General features: G+C 41.8%; 2 protein-coding genes and 1 long non-coding RNA gene across 4 annotated transcripts in view; 2 read left to right on the forward strand and 1 right to left on the reverse strand.

Moving 5' to 3' along the window:
• The first annotated feature begins 5,903 nt into the window (after nt 1-5,903).
• On the forward strand, nt 5,904-9,823 carry FABP2 (fatty acid binding protein 2). The gene is made up of 4 exons (XM_060278565.2): nt 5,904-6,109; nt 8,226-8,398; nt 8,547-8,654; nt 9,523-9,823. The coding sequence occupies exons 1-4, from the start codon at nt 6,043-6,045 to the stop codon at nt 9,571-9,573; spliced, it is 399 nt and encodes a 132-aa protein (XP_060134548.1). The 5' UTR covers nt 5,904-6,042; the 3' UTR covers nt 9,574-9,823.
• An 815-nt stretch (nt 9,824-10,638) lies between these two features.
• Nucleotides 10,639-15,771, forward strand: LOC148687368 (uncharacterized). Its single transcript, XR_015947775.1, has 2 exons — nt 10,639-10,832; nt 15,486-15,771. It is a non-coding gene; the product is annotated as an uncharacterized LOC148687368 (long non-coding RNA).
• A 1,503-nt stretch (nt 15,772-17,274) lies between these two features.
• USP53 (ubiquitin specific peptidase 53) overlaps nt 17,275-23,003 on the reverse strand; it is a 29,860-nt gene continuing 24,131 nt past the window's right edge. For both annotated transcript variants that reach the window (XM_035112312.3, XM_088660382.1), the window contains one exon: nt 17,275-21,975. In XM_035112312.3, the coding sequence (XP_034968203.3) occupies nt 20,973-21,975 (1,003 nt within the window). In that variant the 3' untranslated portion in view covers nt 17,275-20,972. The remainder of the gene's footprint in view (nt 21,976-23,003) is intronic.

Genomic DNA, 23,003 nt, shown 5'->3' on the forward strand with positions numbered 1-23,003 from the left:
ATAGGAATGAGGAGACCAATCTGGTCTGTATCATTATCACTGAGAGTTAGGTGGGTGAACAGGGTGGAGTTGGGACTCAGCTATACAGGTGCAAAGACAACGTATTAAGTGCGTTTTAAGTGTATTATACAAATGTGACACTAGATGACGATGGTGAGTGAATTCAATATATTTTTCAAAATGCTTTAAAAAAAAGCATTTCCACAGCATTTTTTATATGTGTCTAGATTCCACCTCAGTCTCACTCAGCTGTGCCCACCTGGGTACTTAGTGCAGCATCAGGACAGGTTTGATGGTCAGGGAGGAAGAGATGCTGTGGTCTACAGAAATTGTCAGTCTTCTCTCCAGGCTCTCTGTGGAGAGAGAGAGAGAGAGAGAGAGAGAGAGAGAGAGAGAGAGAGAGAGAGAGAGAGAGAGAGAGAGAGAGAGAGAGAGATTGGGCATTTGGGTTAGATTAGGGGTTCTGCTGGTTTACTGCTCAGTGCTCTCCCTGCCTGAGCTGACAGAGCAGGTCTCAGAGGTTGTGTTGGGGACTCCTAGACTGCTTGCTGGTTTTGCGGGACTTTCATGCCAGTGAGACTGGCTCTGGGGTGGTTCAGGATTTCATGGCTGCCATGACGATGGGGCTGTTCCAACATGTCATCGTCCCAATGCATGTGGCAGGCCACATTCTGGACCTTCTTTTTCTCGGCTAGGCAGGAAAAGAAGGATCTGAAAGTGGGGGATGTTGATATTAGCCCCTTTTCATGGTCAGATCACTTCCTGTTGAGATTTAGGCCAACAGCACCTTTCCCCCTCTGCAGCAGAGGGGGACCTATTAGAGTGGCCTGCCCTCAAAAGCTAACAGATCTTACTGGTTTCCTGGCGACTGTAGGATTTTCTAGCTGATATGACTGGCACTCCTGTCGAAGCGCCTCTGAGCTCCCTCTCCCGCTTTGTGGTGTCTAATGGGCTCCCTGGTATTCTCCAGAGCTTAGAGCGAGGAAACAAAAGACTTAAAACCAGGTACACATTCAAACTGAGCCTCTTCAGTTCAGGCACAAGTTTAGTCATGCCAGCCCAGGTCTCTTTTTCTGCAGCAACTGATAATGCTTTCAGACCTTGAAAGAGAACCTGACCTCTGATCTTTGGAATTCTGCTCAATTCTTGTGGGGCAACTTTATCCTATATGCTCTTGATTATCAGTGACGGGTTGATTAGATGTCTTTGTTAGTTAATGATTTCTTCCGACGGGGCTAAATTAGTAGGCACCAGCTGGCACTGTAGGAAAACCTTTCATCAGGAAAAAGATTCTTGGGCAACTGAGGTCACACAACTACTTATCCCAGCAAACTTGCTCTCAACAGATGCCTTTAGATAGAATTCATTGACCTCAAACAAAATATGCCCTAGGAGCTAAAAACGTATGGTCAAGAGAAGCACATGGAACATCTCCTATGGGTCTGAAACATTTCAGATTGCAGATTGGGAGACACGGGTCTCAGTGGTCCCCTCTGTGCATGGGCACCCCACCCAGAAAAGAAAACATACCAGAGGAAAAGGTTGTAGGCTGATTTTCTAAAAGAGGTGCTAGTTTTTTAAGTAAAGCTTGTTTCTATGTGGAGAGCATGCAGACATGTGTTTTCTCACTTCCCTTCTTTGTGGTTGTTGTTTAGTCGTCTTAGTCGTGTTCGACTCTCCGTGACCCCATGAACCAGAGCATGCCTTGGAAACTCTCACTTTCTTCTCAAAGCTTCTCCTTTTTTATGTCCATTGAGTTTTCTTGGCAAAATACTGGAGTGGTTTGCCAGTTCCTTCTCCAGGTGGATCACATTTAGTGTAAACTCTCGGCTATGACCTGTCCGTCTTGGGTGGCCCTGCATGGCATAGCTCATAGCTTCTTGGAGTTATTCAAGCCCCTTCGCCACGACAAAGCAGTGATCCATGAAGGGGCTCTTTGTCGTAGACTTCATTAAAAGCTTTCCCATATGATTCTCCTGACTGCTTCAGCTCCAAGTGGCAGCATTTACAACAAGGTCCCCCATGCAATTGTAAACCACTCACTCCCTATGCACCTGTCCAACCACAATGGCATTTTTCTGGTCCCCTGCTATTGCCAATTCTGCTGTGTGTGCGCTGCATACCCATGTTAAGATGAATCCATGTTGATCAGAGGGAGGGAATGCAGGAAGGTGGAGGAAAGGCTGGCAAACTCAAAGGGCAATAAAGCAGTTGGTCACGCATGGGCATCAGCTTATGCCTCTCTATTCTGGGCACCTTGGTGGGCATCTAGTTCAGGCATGTCCAACAGGTAGATCATGATCTACTGGTAGATCACTGGACGTCTGCAGTAGATCACTGGTAGATCATTGGCTCCCCCCCCCAAACAATTGTGACTCCCCTAAAAAAAGCTCAACATTTTACCTCCTCCCTGAAAAAACTCAACAACTTTGACCTGAACCCCCAAAAAGGGGGTAGATCACTGCCAGTTTTTAACTCTGTGAGTACATCGCAGTCTCTTGGGAGTTGGCCACCCCTGATCTAGTTCATCCCTGTCTTTGATCTCCAGCAGCAGAAGCAAAGCATGGGCATTGAGGGCCAACTCCAGTTGGTTGGAGTGTGGTGCTGATAATGCCAAGGTTGCAGGTTCAATCCCTGTATGGGACAGCTGCATATTCCTGCATTGCAGGGGGTTGGACTAGATGATCACCAAAGTCCCTTCCAACTCTACGATTCTATGATCACACACTTTGGATTTCTTGGGGGGGGGCACCCACCTGATACTAAGATCCTCAGGCTGATTAACTTGCAAATAACAAAGGCATTATTGCTTTATTTTCATGCTGAAATCCGCTGTCTCTGCACAGTCTCGTCTCCTGGGTTCTCATTTTGCTGCTTACAGAACTGAATGGAGGAGCTCCTATTGGGAGCCATTTGTGAAATTATTGTCTGATATATTGCATGGTTGAAAATCATTGCCGATAACAAGACTGTCACAGTTCAGGTGCCAAGACCTGTTTCTTAACTGCAGCAATGAAATCGATAGGATGTGCCAAGAGTATGGTTGATCCTCATTTAGCTAGCTGGCTAAAACATAGGGAAGTGCTCATCTTATCTCTCAGATGGTTTGAGAATTGCAGCTGAAATGTACCTGACAAAGTCCAGCCTGGCATCCTGCCTGCTAAATAGTTCCAGTCAACATTCATCCAATCAACTTAATATAGCAAGTCCCTCCCCTGACTAGAAGAGTAATTTTGATCTTACAGATGGGATAGAAATATGAATGGGAATAGTGGGGCTCTTGGCTGCAAATATACATTTACAGCTCCAACTTCCCCAGTGGTATCCAAAATTTCAGCTGCAAATTATATACACACTATTCTTTTAAAGCACGTTCAAAGCACAGTTTTCTCCTCAAAAAATTATGGACACTGTAGTTTGTCAAAGGTTGCTGGGAATTTGAACTCTGTGAGGGATACAGTGCCCAGATTGCTTTGAGGAGGGGAAATATGCTTTGAATGTGGTTTAAGGGCACAGAATAGGCCTTCACAGTGTTGGCTCCCCACTTCTGGAATGCTGTCCTAAGGAAGCCACCATTATTACTTAGCTTTTCTACATTTCTTACATTTCTTTTCCACCAGGCTTTTGTATTTTAGCATTCTATGGGCTCTTTCTCTCTTGAGGCAATGTAACCCACAAACAACAGACCTGCTCGTTCTGGGGGAGCACAACCTCATCTAGAAGAGGCCATCTCCCTACTTCTTGGACCCAAGAATTTGGAACACATAGTAGCTCTGTCTTATCAGCATCCTACTTCAATTTACTGGCCCATATCCAGTCCATCACCACATTCAAGCACTGGTCTACCACCTGAACGGCAACTCCTGATTCATATGAAACAGACAGATAGAGCTTAGTATTATCTGCATATTGATGACATCTAATGTATATCTCCTGAGGACAGCTCCCAGCATTTTCAGATAGATGTGCAGGACATAGGGGGCAAGGTGGAACCCTGCATTATGCCACAAGACAACTCCCATAGTGTAATAGCTCTCACCATAACTACTTTCCGGAAATGACCCTGCAAGTAGGAGCAGAACCACTTAGAAGGATGGCATGGTTAACTGTGTCAAAAGAAATCTACAGATCTAAGAAACCTAGAACAAACAGGGTTGTACTTCTCCCATCTAAAGGTAAAAGTAAAGGTACCTCTGACTGTTAGGTCCAGTCGCACACAACTCTGGGGTTGTGCACTCACCTCGCTCTATAGGCCGAGGGAGCCGGCGTTTGTCTGCAGACAGCTTCCGGGTCATGTGGCCAGCATGACTAAACTGCTTCTGGCGAACCAGAGCAGCACACAGAAACGCCATTTACCTTCCCACCGGAGCGGTACCTATTTACCTACTTGCACTTGACATGCTTTCGAACTGCTAGGTTGGCAGGAGCAGGGACCGAGCAACAGGAGCTCACCCCGACGCGGGGATTCGAACCGCCGACCTTCTGATTGGCAAGCCCTAGGCTCTGTGGTTTAGACCACATCTAGCTCCCAGCAAATGTGGGTGACCAAGGCAGTTTCAGTGTCATGAGCCGACTGGAAACCAAACTGAAATGGGCCCAGATAATCAGTTTCTTTCAAGTATCCCTGAAGCTGGGCCACCACTCTTCCCCCACAATCACCTTGCCTCCAAAGTGGATATTAATCACTAGTGATAGTTGTGACACCAACCAAAGCATCACAAAATAGTGTGCAAGCTCCAGAACTCTTCTCAAGCTGAACAGTAAACAGAGTAATGGGTGGGTGGGGAGAGGAATCTTTTTTGGCTGATGTTGTAGCCAAACAATATTAAGATGAATGGGAAACAAGACAGTAAATATTCAAATAAAGCTCTTTATGTGCTGTGCAGGTATTAGGTTCCACCTGCTGGGAACAAAAAGCAGAACAATGACTAACTCCTCATTTCTGAAAACGTAACAAAATTGTTTAACCATTTAACCACCTGACAAAATGTTATGGAGAACTCAGAAGCTTGCCACACCAATTTTGCATATTTTGGGTGCTTTAATATTTTGCTACTGCCCTAAAACGGACTTTGGAATTCTACTCATACATTATGCTCAAATATAAGGGCTTCCTCAAATATTTAATCCAAGCACCCAGCCTACAGAGAAGTGGAGTGAGATTTTTTTAAAAATTAAAATAAAAATCGTAATTATCATGCATGTTTGAATTGGTGGGAGCACACATTTCAAGTTCCTGATAGGTTTACAGAGATGTAAGAGTCTTTGTTCCTCAGAAAGTCAGCGTTGACTTTTTATTAGGGTTAGAGTGCTATACTGTGTGGAGACACGGACATCCTGAGCAGGAGAGGTAACTTAGTAGTTTGATCTTGTTTGCCTTGGCTGACCTGCCAAATTCAAACCAATTAGCTGCCCTATTCTCAGAATTTGAATTGGCAAAGCACCTAAGGCAAAACGGACAATAATGGGCAGGGTCCAGATTGAATGTTCTGCACTTGTCTTTCCCGTCCTTATTATACAGCGTGGAACGGCTTCCAAACACCACCTGGGGGTGGTTGAAACAAGGCAGTATGAAGAAGCTTTGTGCTCTCTTTCCCTTGGGTCAATATTTAATTTCCCTCAGCAGTAAGACGCAGCAAAAAGGATTGATAAAAGTTTGCTAGTTCAAATAAGGAGTTTCACTTAAACCAAACCCCCGCCGTGATTCCTTTTCTCTCTGTTTTCTCTCTCTCTCTTTAAATCAACAGTCAGAGTTTAACATGTTATTCAAAGCTGTACTACAAAGAACCAGTGGACTTGGGAACACTTATTCACTTCAGCTGGGTTTTCACAGGCACACTTTGCAACAGGGTAAATAATCTGTTTTAGAAGCTGAATCTTATAGGGCCATGTGACTAAATTGCACTTTAGTCAGCCACACCAGTGGCTGTGAATTGCTTTCAAGATAAGTGAAGGCATAAATCCCCCCTAGGGAACTAAGGAATACCTCAGGTTGAGCAGAAATCACCTCTGTGTTAAGCTCCCCTCTTGCAGCCGATAAGCATGGCATTTGATGGCACCTGGAAGGTGGAGAAGAGTGAAAACTATGAGAAGTTCATGGAGGCGATGGGTAAGATCTGGATCCCCTTTGCCTCCTATGACAATGTTTGTTATCACTGCTATTTGAAAGCTTGGTGGAGATGCTGCCCTTCGTTTCATGGTCTCCTTAGCCACTGATGTTCTGCTGCATTGTCTGCTACCTACTAAATCTCAGCTCTTCTAACCAGGGAGCTTCGTGGGGAACAAATTACCTTGCCAGTAAATCAATCTTGCACAACCATTAGGGTTGCCTCTCCTCCTCCTCCTCCTATTCGTCCAACATGAGAGATGTAGTGATGTTGAAATGTTTTGCTAGGTTCCCCCCCCCTCGCCTGTAGAGGGAAAAATATATATTTAGCACTGCTGGCACATTGCAATAAAGAACTCGCTGCTTTTTATTTTCATCCTGCACTTTTCTTGAAGCAGCTCAGTGTGGTGTGTGTAATTTATGCCCTTGCCACCACTGTTTTATCTTCACAAGCACCCCTGTGAGGTGGGATGGCTGATAAAGCACATTTGAAACACATTCTTTCCTTCAGAGAATTCTGGGCAATGTAGTTTGCCCCTCACAGAGTCACAATTCCCAGTAACCCTTAACAAACTACAGTGCTTGTATATATGATACACATTGGTGGGGAAGAATGTGCTTCCTACCGGTATGTGCTTCAAAGTTATAGTGTGTATGCAGCCAGTCATCCTGTGAGCTTCACGGCTAAAGCAGATATTTCAAGCTCTTGGTTTCACACAAGCTCTTGGTTTCACACAAACTCAAGGCAATGATTTCCTGCTTTCGTACTTTTCTAAGACTTAACATCTCATTGAGCACTCTTATGGAAATCCATATGCCCACTATACAGCATTTGCAGTCCTCAAGCTGCTGTTGGAGTCCATTTTTTAAAATTTAATTTATATACTGCCCCATATCCGCAGGTCTCGGTTCGGGTCACACGATTAAATCTCATCAGCCCCAGCCCTCTTTAGCCCATTCATTCACCCTCCTTCTATAGGCTAGCCACCTATATGCGGTTTTCTTCAGCTGACCCTCAGCCACTCCCCATAAAACTTTCCTGCCCAATAGTTGGTGCTTCCAAGTAGGGGCTTAATACTGCAAATGCGTAATTGAGATATTACGAATGGGTTGTTGATAGGAAAGAAAATCGATTTAGTTCACATTTGGAGGCAAACGTACATAATCTATACTTTCTGAAACACTGTATTTTACTCTGCAAACCACCTTGAGATCTCATGATGAAGGGTAGTATATAAATCTAAATAATAATAATAATAATAATAATAATAATAATAATAATAATAAACAATACCCCCATTAAAAATAAGTCACATCCTCTAGTCGAGTAATGTGTGTGCAAAAGTGCACACACTAGAGTAAAATGTGCGTATAAAAATGAATATATTAGTGAAAACAGCAAAGAAAAATGCTTTATAGTAGGGAAAGTTGCTTTGCAAACATGACCAATAATTGCATACCAAAATATCTATTTGGGGAAAACATTGGTGAATTTTTGTGAAGGTAGTTTTTAATAGTTGCAAACTGATGTAAAAATGGGGAGAACCGAAAATTGGAAAAGTGAGAAATAACAAATTATTTGGGACAGGTTTTTGTTTTTGTTTTAATTAAAAAACTTAGCACATTTTCCAGGGAATGGGAAAATCCAGATTAAATGAGAACAAATGCAGGCTTTGATACTTTTGATACTAACTATATCAGGTGCAAAAAACTTGCATGCATGAGGAATGCACATTCCACAACAAACATCTGGAAGCAGCACCACATAGCTGTTTCACATTGAGCACCATCAACTTATGCCACCCTCAAGATGTTTTGCAATGATATTGTTCTAAGCAAAAATCTGCTCTTATTCCCTTATGGGGTACACAAGAGCCTTATTGGGTTCTCCATCGGTCGGAGAATATATAACAGAGGCCAACCAGAGAAGTTTGAGAAGCAAAGCCTTTATTTGCTGTTGCAACAGGGTCCTTCCCCTCACGCAGGAGAACAAGGAAGGAACCCAGAACAAAAGAGAGTCTTGAGTACAACTTGCTCAGTGCTAGCCTTCAATTTGCTTATTTTTTTTTAAAGAACATTCCTTCTGGGTGTTTTACTTGCTACCCTCTTCCCTTTGCAGGTATTAATTTAGTAAAGAGAAAGCTAGGGGCCCATGACAACCTGAAGATCATTATTCAACAAGACGGAAACAAATTCACCATCAAAGAATCCAGCAATTTTCGAACAATAGAGATAGTATTCAACCTGAAAGAGAATTTTGACTACAGCTTGGCTGACGGAACTGAACTCCATGTAAGACATCTGCTCTACTGCGATGGTTTTGTTCCTGTGGGGCAAGTCTGCAGAGAGCAGTACACAAATGATTTGGTTTGGGGTGGTTTCTAGGACCGTTTAAGCTGAACCATATTTTAAAATGCCCATGTCTTTCTTTATGTCGTAGGGCAACTGGGACATAAAAGACAGCCAGCTTGTAGGCACATTCAACCGGAAAGATAACGGGAAGGAACTTAAGGCACTGAGAGAAATTGTAGGAGATGAAATGATTCAGGTACGTTCAGCAGGAATAACTAACGGATCTTCTTAAGTTTTAATTTCCTTTGCCAACAACAACCAAAATCATTTAGGTTCTTGACGAGGAACAAAGGAGATGTTCTTAAATTCTGACCATAAGCTAATTTACTTGAAAGTACAATTTACTTTCCGTTTAAAGGAAACAGGAAGGAGATACCTGTTTTTCCTCGAAAGGGTTAGGATTACAACCAGAGGGAGACATTTCTTCTTGGCTGTAAAAGTACCTCAACCTGTTTTTTTTAAAAAGGTATTATAACAAGTGGGAGCTGCCACAGTGCTACTGTTCAGGGTGTCAGCCAGCCACTCACTCGCTCAGACTTCGCATGTCACCCCCAAATTCTTATTTTTCTGTGTCTCCACACTAAGCTTACTTATTGGGATGATTTGGGTATTTCTGGAAACCTTTGGGTTTCCCCAAACCTGCTGAGACTGCCCTCTTGTATTTCTGGTGCCATTTTGGCTAACCAACTTCTACTTTCTAAAATAATACCTAAACGGAAGCACAACCATCCTTTGAAATTCTCACTTCTCCAAAGGCAGGGCCTTTCTCTAGCCAAGTAATGTCTATGAAACAAAAGCTACTAGCATAAAATGTGCATAAAAATGCATATATTTCTGAAAATGCTGTACAGAAATGCATTACTAGCCAGTTGATGGAGAGGGGAGTCCATCCATTTGTTGTCTTGCACAGATTCACTTCCTTTGTTCTGCTTAATGCATTGGGTGTGCTTTAAATATAGGGTGTGGATCTGCTCAGTAACTGACAGCATTTTTCTCTCCTCTCCTTCCTTGTCACTCCAATAAGTAACATTCTGATTCTCTCTTTTGTTGTTGTACTATTTCAGACTTACGTCTATGAAGGAGTTACAGCGAAGAGAATCTTCAAGAGAGGTTGAACAACAGCCTAGGATTGAAATTTGAAATAAAACTGTACTTTATTTATGGCAACTGTAATTTCCCCACCAAGCACAAGAGTAATGGAGTTCTGATATGCTTGCCAACATACTATAACTGAAATGCAACTAATGTATGTTTATCTATAATACCCATGTCTGTTTAGATAAATGGTATTGCTAAGACTGATTTATCTACCTTTTATAAATAGTGATGATGGTGTTGGTGGAAATAAACATTACTTCTACTCTGCTTTTTGGAAGCCGCATTTGTCTTTCATTATTGCACGTGAATGTTGTTTTCTATTATTATTTTTAAAAAACCAATTAGATCACTCTATTTACATAATGCAAGCAATATGAGGGCACAACCCAGCATTTAAGTCCGTTTACTTGATCTGTCCACCCCTTTCCCTTGATGAACAGATTTGCAAGTAATATTAATATTACCAGTTTAAAAGATTTTAAAATAGTTTTATTACTAAAAGAGTTGAAAATATCAGCACCTATGTGTCTGGATAGGCTTGCCTAAGCAAAAAAAATGTTTTAACCAGGCACCGAAAAGAAGACAGCAAAGGCAGCCGCCACATTAAAATATCAATTTCTTACAAATAATATTGCCGATCAGTACTGTACTTGGATTTTCCTATAGACAACTCTCACTTCTGCCCCTGAAGGAAAGAATGAAAAAAAAGTCTATTGAAACACGAAAATAACGTTTTCCGACTCTTCTTCTTTCTTTGACTATCTCTATGTCATCTATGACGCAATCACACACGAGGCAATGAGATAGAAAACTGGCAGAGTCGCGCCTCAGGGTGGGCGAAAAGCATAGAAAGACTTCTCGAGGTGAGGCTCCGGCTCCAAGGGGCCGGATTTCCGTGTTACGCCGGAAGTATCTGTCCGGGTGCGTGCGTGTCTCTCTCTACTTTTCCGCCGTTGATTCTCTACGGGCACAAGCGGCGGACGTGCGCCGGGCGTCGTCTTGCCGGCTGGACCTTCTTCCTGCGTGGGCGAGCCGCGTCCTCCCTCCTCCCTTGCTGCCTCGCTTGCTCACTTTCCGGCGCAGGGGCGATGGAGGTGGCGGACGGAGCGGAGCTGCGAGAGCGGCACCTGGCGGAGCGGGACCTGGGGCTGGCGGGGGCCGTAGGGGACGCGTCCCGCGGGCCGCCCCTCTCGGGGACGTCCTACTGGCTGGACTTGTGGCTCATGGCCGCCTTTAACCTGGCGCTCTTCGTCTTCGTCTACTTGCTGCCGTGACGGTAAGAAAAAGGAGAAGGTTTCTCTGTTTACCCCCCTCCCCAAAACCCTGCATTTCGCATCAAAACTTTTCCTCCAAGGGAATCGAGGCGACTTGCGTCTCCCCGCTGCCCTCCAACGTATTCTCAACAACAGCCCTGCGAGGTAGGCTAGGCTGGCCCGAGGGCGAGATGGGGATTCGAACTCGGGTCCTCCCTAGTCGAAGGCGTGAGGGTCCTTTTTCCTAGGGCTCTTCCTCAGGCTGGAGGTTAAAACAAAGAGGGGAAGAATCCACACAGAATCATGTATTGCTTGGTTAAACTCGCTTGTTGGAACAACTCAGGGGCTGTGAAAGAAGATAGGATTATCGGAAGATAGGATTATCGAAAATGACTTTGATTATATTGATTAGAAATGCAGTAAATTATAAGATGATCAGACCCTCCGAATCTGAAGCATGAAGCATTGTATAATTTGGCAGAATATTTGGATTAATTGATATTTGTATACTGTAATTTGTATAATTTGGAATATGATTGGATGGTTAAAGTGGAAAATTTAATAAAAATGATTTTAAAAAAAACAAAGAGGGGAAGGGGAGCTTGATGCTTAAGGTAAATTCAAAGCTTTCCAGTGTAGGAGGAGTGTAGGAGGAGGCAGCAAGCTCCTTGGTCGGGTTTTGTTAGCCTAGCACAGGTATGCAGGTAACAGACCTGATGACATTACCTGTGACAAAAGAGGGAGACGGATGTTGGGGGGATTAGGGGTGAGCTCGTGTTTTTAAGTTCCTTCTCCAAAATGCCACCCTGCTGTGGCAATAAGGGTTGTGAGAGTTACCAGGTTGCCGGTGGTTGACCCGCTGTTTCATCAAATCGTACAGTTGGGAATTATTGGCATGCTTCAAATAGCTTTAGAACTCTTTTGGTGGCAAGAGTCTTTAGGCAAGAATTTGGACTCTTAGAAAATAAGAAATCTTTGCGGTGCTGCTACCTTTTATACATTTTGTCAGCATCCGCCTGTCTCCAGAGACAATGGAGTGCGCCTCCAGAGGGTGAAGTTGAACTGCTGCATTAGCAGCACTGAAGTGACCTTCCTAGGGTGCAAGGCTAGGAGGTGGATTGTATGGAGGCCCTGGACTGCCCAGATGGCAAGACCCCTCTCTCAGTCTCACTGATATGATCCAAAGGAAAGCAGAGCAACATGTTTGGCACCAGCTTGGCTGCAGGAATTGCTGGGGGGAGGCATACAAAGCGCCATCCAACTGCTTTAAGGAACTCCATCTGGATTTGAGTAGGTTTACTTCCTCAGCCCCCTTCATGGATCAATGCCTTGTCGTGGCGAAGGGGCTTTGGCCACCTCAAGAGAAGAATCCTTGGAAAAGACCCTGATGTTGGGAAAGATTGAGGGCACTAGGAGAAGGGGACGACAAAGAACGAGATGGTTGGACAGTGTTCTCAAAGCTATGAACATGAGTTTAACCAAACTCTGGGAGGCAGTGCAAGACAGGAGTGCCTGGCGTGCTATGGTCCATGGGGTCACGAAGAGTCGGACATGGCTAAATGACTAAACAACAACAGCTTCTTCTCCCAAAGATCTCCTGGAAGGCAACAGAAGTTTAGGATAGGTTTTCCTTCTTTTGAAGTTGAGCCCATCTCCCCCTCACCTCCCTCTACAGCTCCTGCCAAAACCACTTTCTAGTTTAACCAGCCAGTTGAAGGAGATCTTTGGGAGAAGAAAAGGCTGAGGAAGTTGTTGTTGTTTAGTTGAAGGTTTCCCAGGGTGTGGCCACTGTTGCATACTGAAAGCTGGTAGGTGCCACAGGTGAGAGCTGAGTGCAGTGTGTGGACCAAAGGTGGACATACTACTGCTGAAGGTGCACAATGTGTCCCCACCAACAGTACTACCCCTCCCTGAATACCCCATACACCCCACCTTTATATGTAGAGTCAAAAAAAAAAGATATTAGTTTATTCTAATAACCCTTTACCAGAAGATCCCAAGGCAGCTTACAACAATATAAAGCAAAACATTAAAACAGCTGGAAACAAATTACACTCACAACTAGAGTGGGGCCTAAATTGCAACTTAACCATTCCTTTGCTGTGTATGTATAATCGGTTTTAAAAGTGAGAGAGGGGGAGCTGAAAATATGTAAAATGCTGGTTGGGACCATAAGATTCACACATTTGGGTCAATTACAGCTCAAGAGGATTCAAAATGACTGGATAAGATCCATAATATTTTGCTAAACAAATTTGGGGAGTGTCACTGAAAAGATGTGGAAAAAGTCTTACCCTTTAGATTTTGCTTAAAAATTGAAGTGTTCATAGAGGTGCCATCTGTCTTTTATGTAGTATTCACCAAAATTTTATGACTATAGGAAAGTTATTAACCACTAGTGGGAAGTGCCCAGAATTTTTCAGAATCCAAAAAATATTGTGATTTTTAAATGGATAGTGTCATTTGTGAATTTTGCTCTGTCATGCCGCAGATCAGGTGAAATAATGCTGAAGTCACATTTTGGTCAGCCTCCTTGACTCAAAATGGAACCTGGCATCCAGATGTTTGTGAGGGTCCCCTCCCCCATTTTGGGGGCTCTCATGCCAACCTTAGGGACGAAACCTCAAGAGGCAGCCAAACCCATAGAAAACAAATAAATCGTTTCCCAATATACATAGCAGATTATGGTTCTTGGTAATGAATACCTTTCACTATTATAAGGCAGCCCACAGGTCTATCTAACTAGGTGACAGCAAGCAGCTCTCCAGGGTTTTATGCGGGAGTCTTTTTCCAGCCCTATCTGGAGATACCAAGGATTGAACCTGGGACCTTCTTCAAGCAGAGCATGTGCTTTACCATTGAACCCCCCTCCCCCTTTTACAGTTGTGTAAAAAGAAAAAAGAAAGTCCATAGTCTGTACTACTCAAATGTTCTCACAAGGTGAGAAAGCAGCTTGGCAAATTCAACATTTTTGATGTGAAATAAAAGTGAAGAGGGGGAAAGAAAGAAAGAAAGAAAACTCAAATCCAGAGTGGGTACTTTTTATTATTCCAGTGTGTTGCTATCATGCCTGCATCGACAAATTCAAAGTTTTCTCAGACATTTTATCTGTTCGTAAAACTTAGTTATTATCTTCCTCAAGGACAGCTTGGTTGTTGCAATACACATGTAGAGGCCAAATATTGTTTCTATTGCATTGGTTGGATATGGTTGTCTGGCATGCTGTCAGTTGGACTGGGCTCAACTGGGAGGTGATACCCAACTTTGTCCAACATCACATAATTGCTGCTGCTGTGGTGTCCATCAGTGGATGCCAAAGGTGTCAGAATAGCCTGAAAGCATGCACGGCCATTTAGAGATACATTACTATGGTTGGAGGAGTTTCACATATGTGTTCTATTAAGTACTGCAGTCAAACATTTTACTGATGCTGGGATTAGATTGGATCTGGAGCTTTTGCAATACATGCAGTAATGGAATACTGACAATGCAATAGAGCCAACTTGGTAAGTGACTTTGCTGGTTGTGGCAAATGTACAGGCTTGCCCAGAATTTCATGTTCTGTGATGTTTTCAAGACCTGGAGAAATGGCATACAACAGAACTACAATGTCTTGAAGTTTGTTTGTTTTTTAATACATCACCTGTGGTTTTGAGAACACAGAGGTAGTCAAAACACATACAGCAGAATTGTATCAACTGCCACTTTGCCAAAACTAACTTCAGCAGTTTATTAATGTGCTAATTACCAAACCTGGGCTTGGAAAAACTGCTTGTCCCCATTTGTACATGTTCACAGCATATTCACAGCCACAGGCGCCAGTCACATTATGCGACTGGCACAGATCCAATTGTGCCCACATGGAAATCTCTGGATGCCAAGTTGGCAACTGACATCTCTATCTACCGTAGCTGGCTCCTGTACCTTTCTTAAGCAGATAAACAGAGGAGCTCATTTATTGCATTTATATCCCACCTTTTTCTCCAAGGAGTACATGGTTCACCCCCCCAACTCAGTTAATCCCCTGTGAGGTAGGGTTAAGACAGACATGGCCAAACTTGGCTTTTCAGCCGTTTTGGAACTACAATTCCTATAATCCCTGACCTTGAAGCTTCAATTTGTTTTCTTCTGCATTGTTTTATTTGATGTTTTAATGTGTTGCATTGGGATTTGTTCTTTAAAATATAAAGTGGTATAGAAATGCAATGAATAATAAGAATTTTTATTGGGGGGGAATGCCACCTAGACATCCCATTGTGCAGACTATAACCTAGGTTTAAGGTGCCATTTGGCATTAGCTTATATACCTGAGTTTCTAACACTAATTCAGTCTTGATGGTTATGGATGGAAAACAATAGAGTAGTACCTTGGAAGTCGAATGGAATCTGTTCCGATTTAAAGGGTGTGCATGGTGAGAAAATATTTATGCTGGTTGAACTTTCACCTTAGTGCTACATGGACTGCAACCTATGGTGGGTGTGGGTGTTTTTTGTGTGATTAAAAATGCTTTTATGTCCCGCTGGCAGGCTTCGCAGGGGCAACTACTTAGCTACAGTGGGAAACAGGGTTCTGGCCTGCTTAGGTCTTTGGTCTGGTCCATTGGGTTTGCTTACATAATCAGTTTGTAGTGGGCACACTGACATACGATGTCCTAACTTCAGTTTTCTTCATCCAGCAGGACAACCTGATTCCATGGTAGAAAAGCTATTGTTGCCATTCCTCCAGCAGCATGTATGTTCGGAACAAAGAAACGCTTGGGAAACTGTTACAGACTGTTACCTCGAGAAGTGATGCCTGCGACAACTGCATTTGAACTGTTAGCACTCTTTGAGCCTGCCAGATGTGTGGTTTGACCTTCTACTTTTCAACATGAAATGGATGGAAGTTGTGCCTTATGACAAATGTTACGCTGCTGTTGATGCACTTAAAGATTTTCCACTATATTAAAATGGTTCATTTTATCTATGCATTCACACTTTGGAAGGCAGATATAACTGTTGATGTGCAGAAGAGTTTAAAAGTCTGTTATGCAGATGGTTAAGGGTAAGCTAATATCCCTTTTATTGGGCGATATGGCCAATTCCAACAGCCAAACTGAATTAGATAGGACAGCTGTGTTTGTCCTTTGCATTGACTGGCCTGTGGGTTCAGAGTTTCGCAAAAGAACATGTGCATATCTGAAGGTAAGCACAGTGCCTTCCTAGCCTCTTACCACACATTTGAGCAGTGTCTCTTTAAAAACACTTTGTTCTCAGCGTTGCGTAAAAGCTGTCACGTGGAAAATGAAGCAATCTTGTTTTCTCCTCTGGAGGGTAGATCTTGAACCAATGGCTTCAAGTTGCAAGAAAGGAGATTCCAACTAAACATTCAGGAAAACTTTCTGACAGTAAGAGCTGTCTAGCAGTGGAACAGACTCCCACAACAGGTGGTGGTGGTGGACTCTCCTTCCTTGGTGGTTTTTAAACAGAGGTTGGATGGCCATCTTTCATGGATGCATTAGCTGAGATTCCTGCATTACAGGGGGTTGGACTAGATGACCCCTGGGTCCCCTTCCAACTTAAGATTCTATGATTCTATGCTATGAAAGGAGTGGTTGAGAAGAAGAAAACATTCAAAAATGGAGGGGTGGGCAGGGAATGAAGGTGTGTCTCCCTTGCCATACAATATGAACAGGGTATGAACTAACATTGCTGCCACCAGTGTGGGCTCCAGTATCACTGTGCATGGTAGTTATATGCTTATACAGTCGTACTTTGGAAGTCGAACGAAATCCATTCTGGAGGTCCGTTCGGCTTCCAAAAATAGTTTGCAAACCGGAACAGTAACTTCCAAGTTTGCGGCATTCAGGAGCCAAAACGTTTGGGAACTAAGCTGTTCGAAAACCAAGGTATGACTGTATTGAAAATCTGAAACTAGAGCACATAAGAAAATTGATATTTAAAAGGTCAAGAACTTTTATGCTAGTCTGGTTATAGCCCCACAGCTCTTGTTCCACTTAAGGCTGCAACTCTACACACTTAACAAAGAGGAGACTACACTAAACGAGTTTGGACTTAATCCTGAACTTGACCCGTGTCAAATATGTTCCACAACAAGGAATTCATTTCAGCCTTATTACAGCACAGGTAGCTGTGCCCCTCCAGATTTTGTTAAATTCCCAATTCCCAGCAGCAGCTGGAGGGTCACAGGTTAGCCACCTGTTTACAGGAACACAAGTATCACAAAATCCTGCAAGGTTAATTCTTAGATGCAATGAAAAATGCAATAGAGCAGAAGGAAGCCACGAAAACCGATTTTCTACCAGCTAGCTTGCTCATTTGACACAAAGGTTCACAATCCCAGTGTGAGAAGTCTTTCAGTGGTAAGCAACATTATATCCCTTTTCTTGAAAATAACGTTTATCAACAGTGAAACACAAACCTTAGCTAGGAACAAACACACAAGTGAAGTAGATAAACACTCTGTAGGGTAACTCCATTTTTATCTGACAGTTGAATGGGCAGAAAAATGCAACTTTGGATTAAAATTTTCTAGACAATGAAAATATTTTTACAAGACATGTTAAATGCATTTAACATTACAAAAGTCGTACAAATCTATAATCTGAAGGGAACAATTATAAAAATAGGCACCCTGGAGAAGTCAAAAATCAATGTATGCACATTTGCTAGCAAATATTCATCTACTAAGAGTGCACGGTCAGTTAAAATTGACCATCTGTTATGACAGAAGCATTAGCTGGTAGCCACAGATCGGTACAAAAGTTTGTCTACAAAGACTGAAAAAAAAAAAAAAAACATCTACCAGTAAGATTCTTTAAAGGACATGTACACTTCCGAAAGTATGATGCTACTCAACTTTCTTACAAACAGAATACATTTGTTGACTGTGCCCACAAGCACGTTAGAAACAAATTTACAAATTAACATTTCTCGTTTGTAAAGTGACATTTTGCTATGCACATTTTTAAAATGTAGTAACGCTCTTACAGTAGGTCATTCACATTTGTTAGTCTTTACATAAATACTGCAAATTCAAATACATTTCAGTAAGAGCTTTCAACTGTACACTTAAGATTCCAGTACTTGTCACAATGCCACTTCTGCCCATGAAGGCTTTACAACAACATGTTATTTGTGTATAAGGAATGAGAGAGAAAAGTTTACTTACTTATTTTAAAAACCCTCAAGTACTGTATTAGAAACAGGAACTTTACACAGCTGCTCAGATGAAATTCCTTCTGTCCTAAATTGAAGGGAAAAGGTTTGGTTTCACTTGCAGTCCTAAGTGTTGTAAGTGTGTGTTATATGTACAAGCTTGCAGCAGCACTACTGATAGAAGCAGCAAAGGAGGGAACAATATGTGGAGCAAGTGTTGAAGGATATTTGGTCTGGTGCATACATACCGGTAAGCAACAAATCTTAGGTTATGTTTATGGTTAAGACACTTAACATAAACATAAGAGGTCTGTTCAGACATTACTTGGCCTCCAAATCTAGACTAGGCATGACTGGGCCAAAAACATCCCAGATTCAAATAAATGTGAAATCTCACAATGCAGACATTACTTTATGCCAACAATGATGAAGCATGCAAGTCCTCGAACAAAGAAATGTCTTGAATAGACCCAAAGTCATGGGCAGCTATGCTATGATTGTCACAATTTGGTTAAAAGCACAAACATATTCTGGATTTAATCCAAGTACAGTGCAAGCATTATGGAGTGTTTGAAAAATATATTAACTATCACTATGATTAAAATTAAAAGGCATTTACATTTTTCTCCCAGCAATCATCTTGAAGGCCTTATTCAAAACACTTATCAAAAGTGAATTAAAGGGTTTTATCCAGTAAAGTTGTCCTGTCCATGCAAGGACTTATGCTTAAGCATCTTGAGACAGTTTAGGAACCCCCAAAACATATTTAGGGGGCATCTGAGAGAGGGAGGGGAAGCTCTATAATACAAGTGGAAGTCCTTTCACAAACAGGATCACTTTGTAGGATGCAACCCACAGTCTTTTGCCATAACATTTCCCCTCCTCAAAGATCATGATAGCTCCTGAGGATTTTTTTTGTTTTGTGCCCCTGCTTGTAGTTTTAAATAAAATGTTTGGAAAGCCAAACAGTATTTTCCATACATGCAGAGATATATAAATAATGTTTTCCAGAGCAAGTTTCAATATAAAAATATATACAATTCATGATATGAAAATCTTTCCTGCAGCACAAAGACAGTCCCAACCAACCCCTAGTACATCCAACTGCTATGCAGAATTTGCAATATTTAAAGTAGGCTGTGTGGAACACCAGCTATTGCTATTTGAAATTCTAGCTACTATTTTATATATTAAGATAAACTCAAAGTGACTTATTAAGGCATCATTTCAAATACTAAACATCTGATGGACTGACTTTGTTACAAGATATTCAGGGCAATGTAAATAATTAACTCAAGGAACTCAACAAACTTTCTGCACAATTTTTCATATTATATGTACCATTCTGTGCATAGTTCTGATATCAGCATATCTTCCAGTATTTGAAAGATTGCAGTCTAAACTAAAATAGTTTTAAAGTGAGCTTACAACAGCAAAAAAATCTTACCAATGTGGCAAGGCAACAGTATTAGAACTACTGTAACTTTTTAGTTAATAGTACCTGAATATAAAGGGAAAGTCATGACAACACTCCCGTTAAATGCACTTTTCACAATCTTGCAAGGGGTTCCAGGTAAGATTCTTAGGTCGGGCCAGTACTTTATAAAGTATCTTCAAGAATACTTATTCTCTGTTTGCTCAGAACTCCTTAACAAGGGTCTGTCTCCATAGAAAAGCTCACTTCCTTACACTGATAACCACCTATAGACAATGTGCCACATACGGCCTTCAAAGGTTCCTACCCTGGATATGACCAATCTACAGGCAGGTAGCTAAATATTGATATCACAGAGCTATGTAGACCTGGGGGAAAAGGTCAGATGCAGCATGCAACCCATACATTGGCTACCCCTGAACTAATGAAATTCCCTTGGTTTATGTACACTAAGGACAGACTCAACATGCCATATTGAGGTAGTACAGTTCCCAAAGGTCTATCACTTCAGTTTTAACATGAGCTGGTCTGAAAGTGCCTCCATTGGAAAATAAACTTCCCATACAAACACACAAATCATTCCTTATTGTGAAAACTTTACATATCCCGGGAGCAAAATATTCCAATTGAAACCCAAGGTGACACAAACCCCTAGGAGACTGTACTTCTTTGTTACGGCATGTATCCTTTGGCGAAGTTTGTAGGTATAAAAACCAAATAAATAACATTGTAGCCATAATTCATTAAGCCAGAACAGTAAGCGTCATGGGGTGGACTTCCCTACCCACAACCCACCATTCCAAAACCATGAAAGGCTATTCTACATCAGAGATCTTGAACAATTATGCATAAGCATTTCCTGCCTGGAGAAGGGCCTTGGGCTCAGTGATAGAGCACATGCTTTGCATGCAAAAAGGTCCCAGATTCAATCCCCAGGCAGGACTGGGAGAAATTCCTGTCTAAAGCCATGGTGAGCCCCTAACAGTCAGTGCAGACACCACTGAGCTAGATGAACCAATGATCTGACTCTGTGTAAGGCAGCATCCTATCTTTCTATGCTTGATAAAATGGTGGTTGGTGATTAAAAGATGCATGATTTACATTATGTAATATAAAGAAAGTGCCCTGAAATAGAGATGAATAACTAATATTAAACACTTGTGAGATCGGAACCCGAAGGAGGTATTTCATAATGATTTCTACTAGTTAGTATGAAAATATGTTCTAAACAAAGTTGTATTAAAAAGGTTCAACATTCATTAGTTGCAAAAAGCAAACTATTCCTATTTATCAAATGAATGCCAGTTTAAAGGGGATCTCTTGTATATTCTAATTTTAAAAGTAACAATGCTGGCTGAATAATTCTGCATTAGCCTATAATGAGTGCAAATCTTGTTAAAGCACAAAAGTAACAGGTCCAAAAGTCTTTGCATCTCTCTTAAACACACATGCATGTGCAAAACCATCATTCAATAGCTGTAACTTCTAAATGAAGTATAAGTGAGGTACAGAAACCTAAACATTGCAACATGTTGGGGCACCAAGCATTTATGCTCAATGGTTGCATATTCTACCTATTGCAATATATATTTCCAATGCTGGGTTTATGTCTCTGATCAGTTGTAGGATAATTTGATTCAGAATTACTGTGGTATGAAGTGTTCATCTGTATTCCACTTGGTGGCAAAGGTGTCTCTTTGTTTAACACGCCAGTGTCTGCAAAATACAGCTTGGGTCTCTGGTGGTATTTCAACCTGTATGTATCAGTCATACAGTTGTCAACTGAAAAGTAAGTAGTAAGAGATACAATATCATTGGCATTTGCATCCAGGGAGCTAACACTTTGTCCTGTGGGGCAAGCTCCCTTATATATAGAATTATTGGATACAGCCTGCAGATCGTTTACTGATAAACTTGACGGAAAATTCATCTTGGAAGACTCATTCCCGTGAAATGATGATTTAAGTCTTTCTTCATATGTAAATGGACTTGCTTCAGGTACAGTCTTTGAAGTTACCCTTGCAACATGCCTTTCAACACTGGAAGGATTTGTGCCCGGTACTTCTGTTGATTTTAAATCCACAGCAGATTCATATTCTAATCCATGCAAACCGGTGAGAGCATATTTCTTTGGTGGTAAAGGAGGAGGAAGATTTTGGTAAATTGCTTCTTGTGTGTCATCATCAGTCCTACTACTATACAAATGAAGTTTACGTTCAGCAGGTGCAGCAGATTCAGTATAGGAAGGTTTGGATATATTCTGTTGTAAGAAAAATGCAAGCGCTGGCCTGGGTCTAACTGTCCTTGTATGAGGCAACTGCAAATGGGAAGAGAGAGACTCACTGTTTTGAACCTTTTCAGACATGGTTAAGTTCTCGCCATTGTAAGAAGCTGAATTATCAGCACTGCGTACTGCTATGTTTGTTTCATCAAGTATCTCTTCAGTAGGCCACTGTGCAGAGCTTTGCTCACTAAGTGCACTGTTCTTCATTTCTCTCTCAGAGTGGTCTTTTAAAGCGTTCTGTAGTGTTAACGAAGGAAAAAGCTTCTTATTGTAATCAGGTATGTCAGTCCTAGAAAACAAAGCATTAAAGAATGAAAACCACCCAACACTTAAAACTGCAATCCAATTCTAGTTGAAGTCAACAAAAGAAGTTTCATGTTATTTCAATTATTCTGGTTGAGCTGCATATTTTGAAGGTTAGGCTAAGCCAGTTTCAACACTGCCCAGCAATCAGAATAGACTGCTGATTAAGAGGCAGGACTATATAGCTATCAGTATGGTTGATTCTTCATGGCTGAGTCATTAGGGCAGAGTGTGTATTTAAGAAACCCTATCCCAATTCAGCCCTCTTTCTTACCAATTATATGAAAAATTGTCATTCATGCTTAAGGGGGAAAACAACACAACACACTACATCTCAGGAGAATACTGTAGTAAGGGCAGCCCTACACTACTGATGGTGAGTGGCCTGATCCTCCCCAACAGGGAAGCTGTGGACAGCATAGTGCATCATTTTGCATTATATGGTCTTCACACCACCACATCATGACCACAGACATTTTGCTAATTTTCAAATAATTCAACATCCAGTTTTTCAGGATCTCAGAAAAAAAGTAAACAATTTTTATTGTACTGTTTTCTATGCCTCTGAAGTGACCAACACCAGTTAACAGCTACATGTATCACACAAAGATAACAGAATTCAAGTTAAAGGATTAACAAAACACCTTCCTCAAATGCTCATCAGAACAATATTGATTTTACCTGGCATCACAAAGAAAGGACGCCACATGCAATTTCTCAGGAAAGCAGTTCCAAACCCTGGGAATCACAAAGTTTTATCTGGGTTGCCACCTACTACATTTTATAGCAGGCACACAGAGCAAAGCTTAAACTAACTATAACACAGCATATTAGCATATTGGCATAAGAAAAGGAAAGACATCTTAAAGGCAGTTCCACATAGTACCCCTTACACTAATTTAACCTACACATTTCCAAAAGAACAATGGTGCAAGATTGTCTTTAATATTTTCAAACAGGGATGGGTATTCCAGTTTTTGTTGGATTGCAACTATTATCATCTCTGACTTTTGG

Source organism: Zootoca vivipara, chromosome Z1, assembly GCF_965207765.1.
Source record: "Zootoca vivipara chromosome Z1, rZooViv2.hap1.1, whole genome shotgun sequence".
Classification (NCBI taxonomy): domain Eukaryota; kingdom Metazoa; phylum Chordata; class Lepidosauria; order Squamata; family Lacertidae; genus Zootoca; species Zootoca vivipara.